The following is a 12,544-nucleotide window of genomic DNA, read 5'->3' on the forward strand; positions in this document are numbered from 1 at the left end:
CCGTGGCGATTCCCCGCCGAACGACAAGCGCATATCGCACAATTACCGGTGATATCGGGCTTTTATCGAGAAACAGTCCGAGTGGAAATTTTAGTCCCACTATAAATCTAATTCAGTTCTGCACTGAGTTTCCAAAGGTCTTCCATCGTGTTTCTTTGGTGCTATGAGTAAAAAATTATTGCCGTTTGTCCACCTAAAGGCTTAACGTAGAACTCAAATTTAGACTCCAGAAGTCCCAATTCCCATTTGTACCATTAAAGGAGCATTTATTGTGTTTCTTTGGTGCTACAAGTAGGAACTTACTGCCATTTTCTCCCTTGGAGATTCAAGATGGTCTTAGATACAAGAATCCGACTATGAATACCGGCCTCTCGACGTAGAATTTGGAATTTCGACTCGGGGAGATTCACTGCGAGACCCGCGACGTGTGTGTTTTCTCTCGTGGTATCCGCCGGTGAATCAATTATTCCGCGCGCATTATGAATTTAAGATCACGACGCGGCTTATTCGCCGGACCGGAGAGGACGGGACAGACTCTAATTGATCAAAGAGGCAGAGCAAGGCGGCTCGAGATATTCGTCTCTTTGCGTCGCGCGAGCCGCTACGCTGATATGTAAATAAGCGCGCGTCGTTAGCGCGGAATTATATTAAATAAGCCCCGGCCGGTTTAAAAGGCGTATCGCGATCGCGGATGAGCGTACTTAAGAGTTAATGCAAAATGAGCGCAACGATAGCCGAGGCCCCGCTCGAGAAACCCGTTCTCGAAAGCAAATAATTGTCGCAATTTTCTCTCGCGTGCTCCCGCGCGAACCGACGTACGACGTCGCGAGAGCCGCGACACGACGGGATGTGAGAGCGTAACACGTCGTATTTAAACCGTTACGTTAGTTCTCGATGTATTATTAGCGTTATTAATGTAGACATTCGAGAGTACGTTAACGTAATGCGCGCGCTGATGAGGTACATACCGAGAGCTGTCGTCCGACGAACTCGACTTTCCCGGGCGATATTTTTCACGGAGCTCGAGGAGAGCAGCTCTCGTCGCGCGGCACCGTTCCTCGCGTCCGAAGGATCGCGTCGATGACCGCGCTCGCCGAGGCGCAACGCGTAATGAAGCTCATGTGTGCGGATTTACCGAGCACGTGGTGGGGGAGAGCTCTCGTGGAAAATCTCGCGAGCTTCCTCGCGAGGCGAGAATAAACCGCGTGATTTACCGCGGCGCGCCGAGATTTACGACGCTCGATCGTCCGTTCGGTTCATTCCGCGCGTTAGCCACTCCCTTCCGCCAGAACGGACCGGGAAGAACGGGGATAGGTAGCCGATCGTTCGGGTTTACCTTTTCTAACTTTCATTTCCTAAGTGTACGAAAAATCCCACGAGAAAATGGCAAGTGTAAACGAAGAAAGTAGTACGTGATTGTAGATGGCGAGATAATTGCGGCTTTATACACGTGATTCGCCGCCGGAGAATGTACGGGGCGAACGCGATGCGAAGCTGTGATTAAACTAAACTGCGGCCTTACGCTTAAAATATGAGGGTATTAAAGAGTCGCCCGAGTGTACGTTAACCTCGCGGCCGCGTGTCCAATCTCAAAAAATACCTGTAAAAGTCGCTAAAACGTGAGAACACGTTTCGCGCGCGTCCATATGTGTCGATGCGTATGTGTGTGGACAAAGGCGAACGCCGAGTTCACCGTCGTCTACGTGACGTTTGGCAAATCTCACCCGCCCGCGCTTTCCACCGTTCTCCGCGAATATCTCTTTCGCTCCCTCCGCTCTACCACCCCCTGTATACTTCTGTTCCTCCCTCGGTGACGAGAAACCTTCGTGAATATTTCACGACGTATGTTGTGCCAGCGAGGTTTCGCGCGCACGTACGGCTATGTTTGCGGGGGGACGATGTGTGTGCGGAGCTTTCCAGCGGAAATCTATGCCATACTCGCGTACGCCTCGAAAACTCCATCGGCAAGCTGCACCCGCTCTCTCAATGGAAGATATCCTGACGTCGTCGAAATGAAGTCGCGTGAGAAAGCGAGGAAATGAAAGAGAGAAAAATATAACTATATAATATGCGTATATACTTCGCGTTTGAACGCGTAAATAACGCGTTTAGCGCGCGAATGCCGCGCGCGCACCACCCGCGTTCTTCGGAAGACGCTGCCGGACGCAAAATTGGATTCCACTCTCGATACCGACGTATCGAATACAAATGGATACATTTCCCGCTTCGTCCCGAGCAGCCTTCGCTCGTCCACAGGAATGGTACATACAAAGAGAAATTTTCATTCGCGCGCGCCACCCGGGACAACCCGGATTGTATCTGGCGAGGTAGAGACGTGATCCGACGATTTCTCGCCGGATCACCATCACATGACGATTAATTGGCCCGTCCAAGCATTTGCTTAGGAATCCTTTTAAATTTTCGCTACTATAAATCTCAGCCATATTGATGGTCTGCTGCGTCAGTAAAGTTAGAAAATAAATCACCACCTCGGAAGCTAAGATATTCGCAACTGAAGACGATACTTTTTATACGTGGTTCCTCAACGTTCTATTTTTAACTTCTGTTTTTGCTTGAATCAAGTGAATATTTTACGGGAGAAGAAAGGCGAAGCGAGCGGCGAGGGAAACGCAGCGAACCACGTCCCGATCGACGTAGTCAGTCGGGCTTCGAATAAATAATTACGGGCTCGTTCACAATCGCGACCCACGTCGCCGCGAGGACCGGCGAAACTGGCGCAGGCACTGCCGGTCCTGCGGAAAACACGGCTGTAAATGGCAAAACGGTAATTATCGGTGGCGCCAGCGCGCGTCACGCGCCACGCGACGCCAGCGCACGGCCGACGTAGAAATTTATGTGCCGTAAAGCCCGAGGCGACGCGCGGCGCGACGGCGAAACGTCAAGAGAGGGTGGAAGCGGCAGTGACGGCGAAATGTCGGCGTCCACGTGGAAATCCTACTTGCGAAACTCCTCCGAGAGCCTTCGACGGAGGCGGCTCTCGAGATCCCGTGCGAACCAGCACGCGATTCCCGCCGCGTTCTTACCAAGGCTAATTATTAATCTTCAATAATCCCGCAGCATCGGAGGAGACTCCGAACTTTCGGATTTTGTTAAGCCAAGTCTCGAAGGTACGTTTTCAAAGGCAATCTTCGCGTTTCGAAACCTCGAAAGCAGCTTTGCGAATGTCACAGACCAGTTGTTCACTCAGGAAACACTGAGAAATTTTGTAAATAAACTTGTGCCAGAGAGACGTCGAACGACGTTGTCTGCGCTTGGAGAACCTTACAATTCCAAGGTTTCAAAGTTTGATATTATCCAAATTCGAACATTGAATTCCGAGGTCTTCGAAGTATTCGAGAACAGTAGTTTACCTCAGTTTTCACACGGTAGCCTATCGGAGCAATTGCGCGGAATGAACGGTGAATTCTACTCGAAGTTACGAGGATTAATCTCTTTTTCAGCTGCGGTTTTTCATCCACATTTCCTTCATCTTTAAGCCACTTAATCCGCGGTTACCCGATATAAGGCTCTCATCTTTCTTCGAAAGACGCACATATCCGCGCGTTGGTGTTTCACGTACCGATTCGATCGCACTTTTTGCGCTGGCATCGCCGATACACTCTTTATAACGCTTCGTTCTCTTATTACGATCGCCATAAACGCCACTTTATATTCTCTTTATAACGTCAGCGCGCGCTCGATTGAGACACGCCCTTTATAGACTCGATGCTGAAACTTATCCGTCGAACGCGAGCGGCTGTTAATTTCGCGAAATGCGTATTATCCCCGCTGAGAAAAATCGCGCCCCTTTCGCGCGCGCGTCCGTTCTCGTAAAATCCAAGCGGCGGGAGCGGCGGAACGAATAGACGCGCGTTACGAAAGCGGCCGGTTGCGTAATCGCGACTTAAGCGGATCGCTTTCCGTAATCGAGACATTGCGGTCGATAGCCGACGGACTTGCACGCCCGGCCGGGGACTGTTTTCCCTCGCGCGATTCGACCCAATCGAACGCTACCGCAAACAATCGGCCCGCTCTCAGGAGCGGAACGAAAGCAAACGGCGCACCGGAGCACAATGTACCCCTCGAGAGAGAGAGAGAGAGAGAGCTTTATCCCGGTATAATTAGACGGGAATTGCTTTGTCATTTTCGACGTGCGGCGAGACACTTAACGAGCTCTCGCTCGCAGTCGTAGCACAAGCCGCGTCCTTTCATTCGGAATTTAATCAGACCGGACGCGCAATGGCCTCCGAGTTTCCCCGTGAAAGAGACTCGTTCCGCGTTCGTCGTCGCTTTTCTTTCCACGCTGCGAAATAACACGATTTTCGAGCTACCCTCGTCGTTCAGCCATCGTCGCTGACGAAAATTCCGCGGACACTTGGAAAAGTCACGTTGCAAAGTGTTCGGCGAAAGGGTACGCGGTGTTCAGCCGCCGTCGTGCATGTTGTGCCGACAGTGGGCAAATAATACCGTTACGGCAACACGTCGTCGTGTACACCCGGTGTCATTGCCTCCCGACGCTAAACGCGCGCGCGCGAGGTTTCAGAGGACTTTTGCGATTTCTTTCGCGCGGAATGTTCTCGCGATTTGACATCGAGCCACGATGTCCGCTGCGCATTAGCAACTCGATACCGTTGTAAATAACACTCGTCGCGGGTGTAACAATGTGGGCAATTACAGCGCCCAGCCGCGACGATACCCACCGCAATAACGAAAAAAATCACCGCCGGCTCATGTGAGAGAGAGAGAGAAAGAGAGAGACTATAGCGGTATCGCGGCCATTATTCGCGCGCTGATCACGAGTGGGAGAATTTATCGTAGTCCAAGACTTAAAACTCTCGACAATCGAATCATTTGCTTTGAAAAGTGTATGCGTCAGAGCAATTGAATTTCATAACAGCGAGAAAGAGAGAGAGAGAGAGAGAGAGAGAGAAGGAGGGCGAGGATGAATAATATCCTGGTAGTGTTTGCGTTTGATAAGACCGGGATTATTATCAATAACATTTCCTAAGTGTTTCTTTTTAGCTGCGGCCTGAAAATGATTAATTATTTTGACGTTTCAACATTTTTACCTCACAGTTCCCGCATCTGTTTTATCGAAGAAGGGGGCACACACTTCACGTAATCGACGGCCACCCGAGTTCAATTAATATTTAAAAGCTGACTTTCTAATTTCACTAATGCGTTTCGCTAATGCAACAACCCGCGTTAATAGATATATCGATGTCGGACGTAGCGCCGAGATTTAAAGTCTCAGGAATGCAGGCTGCATGGAAAGTAATCGTGAATTCGCGGAAAGAGAAATATCTCGCGTTACGTATTATCAGTGCGCATATGTACCGCGTCCGTTGTTTTGTCGGGGATCGTATTCTCTCTCTCTCTCTCTCTCTCTCTCTCTCTTTCTTTCTCTAACGGGCGGAAAGATTTGCCACAGGATCACGAATTATCGTAACGACATTCCGTGGCTATCGGCAATACCGTACGTTTCCACGCGAGAGAGAGAGAGAGAGAGAGAAGTGCAATAATAAACTTAACTTGCAGTTTCATTTACTTGCGGAAAAACATCCGGCATTTCAACTGTACCGGCAAGACGATGCAGGTGTAAATCGTTACTACTCGTACTTCGCAGAAAAAATGTTGAAGAAAACTGGAAAGAATTTCGCTTGTTTTTAACGTTCTTTAACATTAAAATACCAACGTATCACCACTAAGATTCATGAAACCGTCTCGAGGTTTGTTGGGATCTCGAGCTCCGAGCCTGGTTTCATCATTATTCCGACGATGATTCACAGGATCCGATCTGTTTCCATGTACTTCGGACACTTCTACGTAAGGCTGAAATAAGCGAAAGCCCTAGCGGTAACTTTCATTTTTGAGCAATTGTCCACTCGAACAGAACTTCGGTCCCGTTGTGCGGCGTCGCGCGAGAAGCGCGGTAATCCGTAACGAAATCGTGATCCGGCTTAATACGGACCGCACGATTATAGCCGCGAGACGAGACTGTCGCAGGATCCGAGGCCGCGGGGCCTCTGAAATCATCGTCGAACGGCCCGCGGCGAGTGCTCTACGTGCAAATGCAAATCACAGCTAGCTGTGGGCCGCGAACGAACGACGGACGCGTCTTCTCTCCCGCGATTCTCCGACACCTGCGCTCGCGAAGAGGAGGAAAAAAAAACGAACGAGAAAGGGGGGCTCTCTAACGCATCGGGAGCTAGAAACGATCCATTAGGCTCATTAAAGATCCGAGTCCGGCCGATACAAGCTTTTCCATGTGGTTTCCGTTTGACGGGCGTGGCGTCTGTTCTCCATATAGGCGCGCACCACCGCACCGTCCCACATCTCCAACACGATCTGCGTTTTCTCTCCGGGACCGCGGCTAGAGTGTGCGATAATCGAGCTCGCCTACGTGTAACTGTACATTGTGGGTCATTGCTTGTGATAAGTGCCCTGAATGTCCGACATTTTTGCCAGATGTTAATGGGCTGGCACGACGCCGTGGACCGAGCGCGACACACACACACATATAGGCGAATCACCGTGCTCACGACGGGGATATATTTTCTTTATCGATTAGCCATGCCTATCTCCGACACGTCGACGTCGTAGAAAAGCGGTTATGGGCGAAATTAAATTTGCATAAACGTCCCGACCGAGAGCCGATTCGCCCGTCCGTCCGCAGCTCGGATTTATGCGCGTCATCCGGCGAGAAAATCGCAGGGGAGGCGCGGTCACTCTCGGGAAAATTCACCTACTTCTAACGACCACGCACCGATTTCACGCGGATATTTCAATCCGCGTGAAATCGACGTTCGTAGAACGTCCTTCTTTAACGTCCTCTCATTAATTACGCTCTCCGACTTTTCCCTTCGATTCTAACGGGATAGAGCATAATTACGAAGTTATTTAATATCACGGATTGTTACCCCCGGGATATTAATGGCGCAGTCCTGCGGAAGAGCGGAAGAATGCGAAGCGAAGCTTTGTTTTCCGCCTGCTCGCCGGCGAACTTGGTCTCAACGGTAATTTCGCGGAAATAAGCCAACGTGGAATACTTAAAGGTAAATTATCGAGAGCCTGCTGTTGAAATTCCCCCCGAACGATAAACGAGTTTCGGTCCCGAGTTCGTCGAAGTAGCTAACGTTATCAAATCATGGCGATGATAATCGCGAGAATCCGTTCCCGGCCGATCGAGATATCCTTCCGAATTCAAGTACAAACGTTTCCTGCGAGACGGAGCTCTCGACTTGTGCACACCTACGTGCGGAGGCACACGCACGCACGCACGTTGATCGACTCTGATGCGGATCTCCCGGGCCGAGAATGGCCGCGCGCGTTTTTCCAACCGCGCCGATAACGCACCTGGCGCGACAACGCCGATGAACGAAGTGTATTTCTGTCCGTTCCGTGGGAGTGCTCCCATTTCTGAGATAATCACGTCTAGAAACTCGTCGGTCCTGTTCCGCTCGCGAGCGGTGAAAAGGCCCGGCGGAATCGCCGCGTGAACAACCGTCCTCGTGACGACGTGCGCGTGCGCGTCTTATCGATAACGCGCGCGGATTATCGGGCGCGCGCGTCGTAATCGCTCGGCGGTTACACGGATTAATCGTGATAAAGCAATTAACGGGATCGCGCCTCGTACAGCGGCTTTATCGCATCCGGAACGGCGCGCGTCCGCCGATTCGATCGTGATTCCTACGAATGATGGTTCGCGCGTAAGGCCGATCAGCCGCCGCGCGACGAACGGCTCCGCGTCATTTTGCATCCGCGCTAATCGATCGAGCCGCGCGAATCGTGAAATAAGAGTATCCGCCGCAGGCGTGATTAGAAGGTGCGAAAAATTATTCAGCGATAACGGATCGACCACGCCTGGTTTCGCGCGGTAAACGTCGCGCCGGTAAGCGGCGTTCTTCTGCCGCAAATGTCCGATAAACGCGTATACTGGAAAAAAGTGTTATAGTTCAGGTAAAAAAAAAAAAAAAAAAAAGTATGACTTGAATATAACATTTTTCTTTCTTTCAGCGTGCTACATTCAGGTAACATTAATTTAATCCAAATAAAATAACCGTTTCATTACTCCTTAGCAAATATTTACTTGAATGTAGCTGAACTCTTTTTTCCTTTCAGCGCGTGAGAATCGATCTCGAAAGGTGTTAGAGTTTCCTGGCAACATCGTGAATTTCACCCGATAGAATTCGTTGCAAAACACTCACCCTCGTAGGAGATGTGTCGAAAATCCTCGACGGCCCCAGCGACGACAGCGAGGATCTGCAGCGTCACCGTGTATACGAACCACCGCCGCTCCATCTTGGCCGCGCGCGATCCTCGCTCTCCTGCAATGCAGACGACCAAATTTTTATCTCCGCGTGCCTTTTCGTGGGTCAGGCCGGGTCGAGCCGGAACCGATTATCGGCTGTCTAATTGGGACGCGAAGCGATGGCATCTCGGGTAACACGCACTTTACCGAGGTCGACGAGAAAGCCTGACTAATGGCGCCGGGTCGGTGGAAAAAGAGCGAAATAACTAGTAAGAGGGTGAGCAGGAGGAGGAAGAAGAGAGGTAGAGAAAGAAAGAGATGGAGAGGCCGCCGGCCGATACAAGGAGAGAGAGAGAGAGAGAGAGAGTAGCAAGCTCTTCGTCTTCGTCCATTTCTTTGACATTTGCATGCTCGAGCCGTTATACCGCGCACAACGAACGGCCTTGAACATTTTCCGCGAGCGGGCAGGCCACGCTGCAATTAATCGCGCGAGATAAACCGCGCGGTTTATCGATGGCGCGATTAAGATCGATCATCTGTTTCGAGGGGACGACGACGGCGACGATCGCCTCGGCGATCCCCACGGAGCGGCATCCAGCTCGTAGCTCACGCGTTCGTCGTAATGTCCGCCAATTAACTCACCGACGGCTTATTTAGTCGGTCCGGAAAGAGCGGCGAGATCATTTTCATTCGTCCGTTAACACGAATCGCACCGCGACGATTAAAGCGCACGGCCATTAAACTAACAACTGGCACGAGGAGGCGCGGCAATGGCGCGCCGCGGTTTCTAATCGTGATGAATTAAATGCGCGAAATGCTCGTACTATAACGATAAATTCATCTCAGCGCGCTAATCGATGTCTTCCGCCGTCGCGTGCAATTATCCGCGCATACATCCGCGAGACAATGGCGGCGAGCTCCTCTCGCCTCGATGCTCTTCGACTTCAGCCGAGTTTCTCTCTTCATCGCGCGACGGAGAACCGTCTATCCTTTGACAGCGTGTCTAACGATACGAAGAAGAACCTCGATATGTAGCGAGGATTAATCGACGACAGACGCGGAGTCTGGCTCGGAGTGTATTTGTAACGAAACTACCCTGGCAGAACGTCGTGAGCGCCCAGCCACGAGGTAGTAAATTTGTACTGTCCAACGTCGCTACTTGCCAGTAATGTAAACGCTCGCTTCTCCCAGCGGCTGGATGACGGCTAGATAAATCAGTTATCTGATGGTTAAACGGAATAAATTATAATTACGAGGCGAAAAATCGTAATTAATTGCCGGACAGCAACGTAACGCCTCTGCCTTTTCCCAGATCTTTATGGAATAAGCCTGAAATTTTCATTCGCTACCTCATTTTTCAATGCCACCGGCGCATACAGCGGCCAGATTATATGTTTTAGAATAAACGGCGCCATCTGCTCTATCACATTTGATACCTGCTGGACAACGGCCGGATCATAAAAGAATCATTCCTAATTTCTAACGAATTTTGTGTCTAATTTTTTTCCTAACTAATCCATTTCTAAGTAATATCTTTATCTGTTATTCATTTCTCGCTGAAAAGTTGCCGAAGAAAAAAATGTGTTCGTCTATTAATTATTTTTAATGAAATCCAAGCTGGCCGGATTAGCGCGTCGGTCACAAGCAGTCGGTACTTCTTGCGGTGCCATTGGATCGAGTAATTACCGGCTCACCTTGAGATCAAGCAAAAATCGGGCACGTCGGACGGGATCCCCGAAGAAGCCCTGTACCTCTCCCGGTGTTGCCACCCTTCTCGACGAGCCGTAATTAATTATGCGACCGGAAGCCCTCGAATCAACAACGACGCTTCTGTCTCGCCAATTAACGTTTGCCTTTGCTAGTCTTTTCGATTCCCTCGCGGCTATCCGATCGAACGCGCTCTCGACATGATATCAAAGGCACCGAGGTATCTCCCTTACCGCAAAAAAGAAGGGACATTGTTTCGTGCAACAAACCCTTTTACCACGACAGACACGCGTGAACCAGTCCTCCACGCGGAAGACGTGAGAAAGCGCTCGTTTCTCGCGCTTATCCGCGAAGAAAAGACTGATACGCGAGCCTTGAGATCTCTCTCTCTCTCTCTCTCTCTCTCTCTCCGAGGCGATCCCATTCATCCCGGTTCCGCCCGTAAAAACGGTCTCGGATTAACCGACAATTCGGCCGGATCTCTCTCTCTCTCTCCCCCCTTTCGCGCCGTTGCAACAAACGGTCAGCCGCGATTATCGCGTCCCAATTCGTTCCAGGCCCGCAGGCGGCGAAAAAATGAGCGCGGCGAGGTGGAGCGCGTTTGTTGCATCGCATATTCGCACCCCGGCAGCGATCGGGACGACCTTAATGCACGCGAGGCTCCCGAGGAATGCAGATGCGCGTACGATCGCGCGGCCTCCCGATGATTTATTCGTCCCGGCGTGCGTCGTGAGATCCGCCTGGGATCGGGGAGACCGCAGAAGAACCACCGGCTCTATGGCGAAATCCCGCCGCCGTTGTACCGTCACGCATCGATATTCATAAATGTCAGGGCGCGATCCGCACGCGGGCGCGCGAGAGATTCTGACAGATTGACCTTACGTCACGTGTCGCCTACCCCTACCCATCCCCTCTCCCCTCCCTGCCGCCGCTGCCGCCTCGTGATGTTATTTACTCGTTCAATCGCCGATGATTTAGATCGGCCGGGATTAGATTAGAGAAGCAAAGAGCTGTTTATGTGGGATGGCAACGACGGGAGAGACAGGCGGGTGTACGTGGACATCTATAAAAGATATTGATGTTTTTATTTAGCCGAGGCTTTCTCTCTATTCGCGTCGTAATCAATATCGTCGCCGTATTGATCCCGCGCGATACCGATGTAGAGGAATATATATATATATATATATATATATATATATATATATATNGTGAGAGCGAGACCGACGAAAGATTAACAGCGAAGTGTCGCGCCGAGATAACAGATTGAGGATGAAATAACGCCACTTTTAATCCCCTTCTCTCCCCTCTGGTAAACTTCCACAAATATCCCACGGTATTTATATATGTATATATATATATATATATATATATATATATACATATATAAATACCGTGGGATATTTGTGGAAGTTTACCAGAGGGGAGAGAAGGGGATTAAAAGTGGCGTTATTTCATCCTCAATCTGTTATCTCGGCGCGACACTTCGCTGTTAATCTTTCGTCGGTCTCGCTCTCACGATCCCGACAGCGAATCTATTCAGACTCGCTCGACTTCGTGGAACGGATTCAGCGATTCGCGCGAAACCGACGCGCGTACACCCGTAAATCGTCGCGTATCGCATCAAGGTGTAACATTGATTCGCGCGCGGATGTCGATGGACGTCGTGTAGAGGTTTGCAAGTTATCGAGAGTGCATCGGGGAATTTATCGCGCTGCGCGCACACGCGCGATGATGACGAATGGATCAACGAAATATCCGAGAGATATCGCGTTATTCCCAAGGCGCGTTTACACGCCAGCTGAGAAAACATCCAGCTAATTAAGCTGATAAATGCAACCGGCGATGTGGCGTACGCGCGGTAATTTGTCAGACTTTGCGCCGGGAGGTGCGATAATGTCGCGCGAGAAGCCGGCGTTCCCGCGGATTCTCGTTCGGAAAAATTGCGCCCGGGCGGCGACTCGGCCACGTTTTCGCTAACCGATCTCCTCCGGGAGGGACAAATCGGCGTCTCGCGGGAGGAAGCATTCGTCGACGGAAATCAACGGGGCCATTCGACGCTCCCGATCACTGAGAAACGCATATCGAACGCGCGCGCTTTGAGAGATCGCGCTGCTGTTTCTTTTTTTTTTCCAATCCCCCGGAATTTCCTGACGCGTATATCCGTTTGCAACAGGCACGGGCGTCTGTATTCGCAGAGTGTAGCCTCGTGGCGCGAACTCGTTGGTCGACTGGAGTAATCACTGCATTCTTTGTTCCCGCGCGATCTCGCCGGCGAGTCCGTTTTTCCCTATCGCCCTAGTCATTCCACTATCGTTTGTTTGCGGAAACCAACGCAAATGTTTATAGAATCCCGATTATCCGCCGTGGATCCCCCTACGTGGACAGTCCTGACGCAGTCGGGACACGTCGGGGGACCCCCCCCCCCTCACCGCTCGTTATATTTCTCTAAGTTCGCCTCTAATCCGCGCTCGGATCCTGCGTCTCCGAGTCAGCGGAGAGCGCACGTATCATCCATCCATCCATCCGCGTTTCTACTCGCGGCCTATCTGAGAACGGCCGGCGCTATTTCACCCCCCCCCCCCCCCC

General features: G+C 51.0%; 1 protein-coding gene across 2 annotated transcripts in view; it reads right to left on the reverse strand.

The window, feature by feature from the left end:
• The window catches only part of LOC106752074 (semaphorin-5B), an 89,460-nt gene that overhangs the window by 50,340 nt on the left and 26,576 nt on the right, over positions 1-12,544 (reverse strand). The window contains exon 2 of one of the 2 annotated variants that reach the window (XM_014633481.1): positions 8,208-8,327. In XM_014633481.1, the coding sequence (XP_014488967.1) occupies positions 8,208-8,301 (94 nt within the window). In that variant the 5' untranslated portion in view covers positions 8,302-8,327. Of the gene's footprint in view, positions 1-968; positions 1,059-8,207; positions 8,328-12,544 lie in introns of those variants that run through there. The other variant, XM_014633482.1, reaches the window with a different exon arrangement.

Source organism: Dinoponera quadriceps, unplaced genomic scaffold, assembly GCF_001313825.1.
Source record: "Dinoponera quadriceps isolate SergipeBrazil2010 unplaced genomic scaffold, ASM131382v1 scaffold424, whole genome shotgun sequence".
NCBI classification, from domain to species: Eukaryota; Metazoa; Arthropoda; class Insecta; order Hymenoptera; family Formicidae; genus Dinoponera; species Dinoponera quadriceps.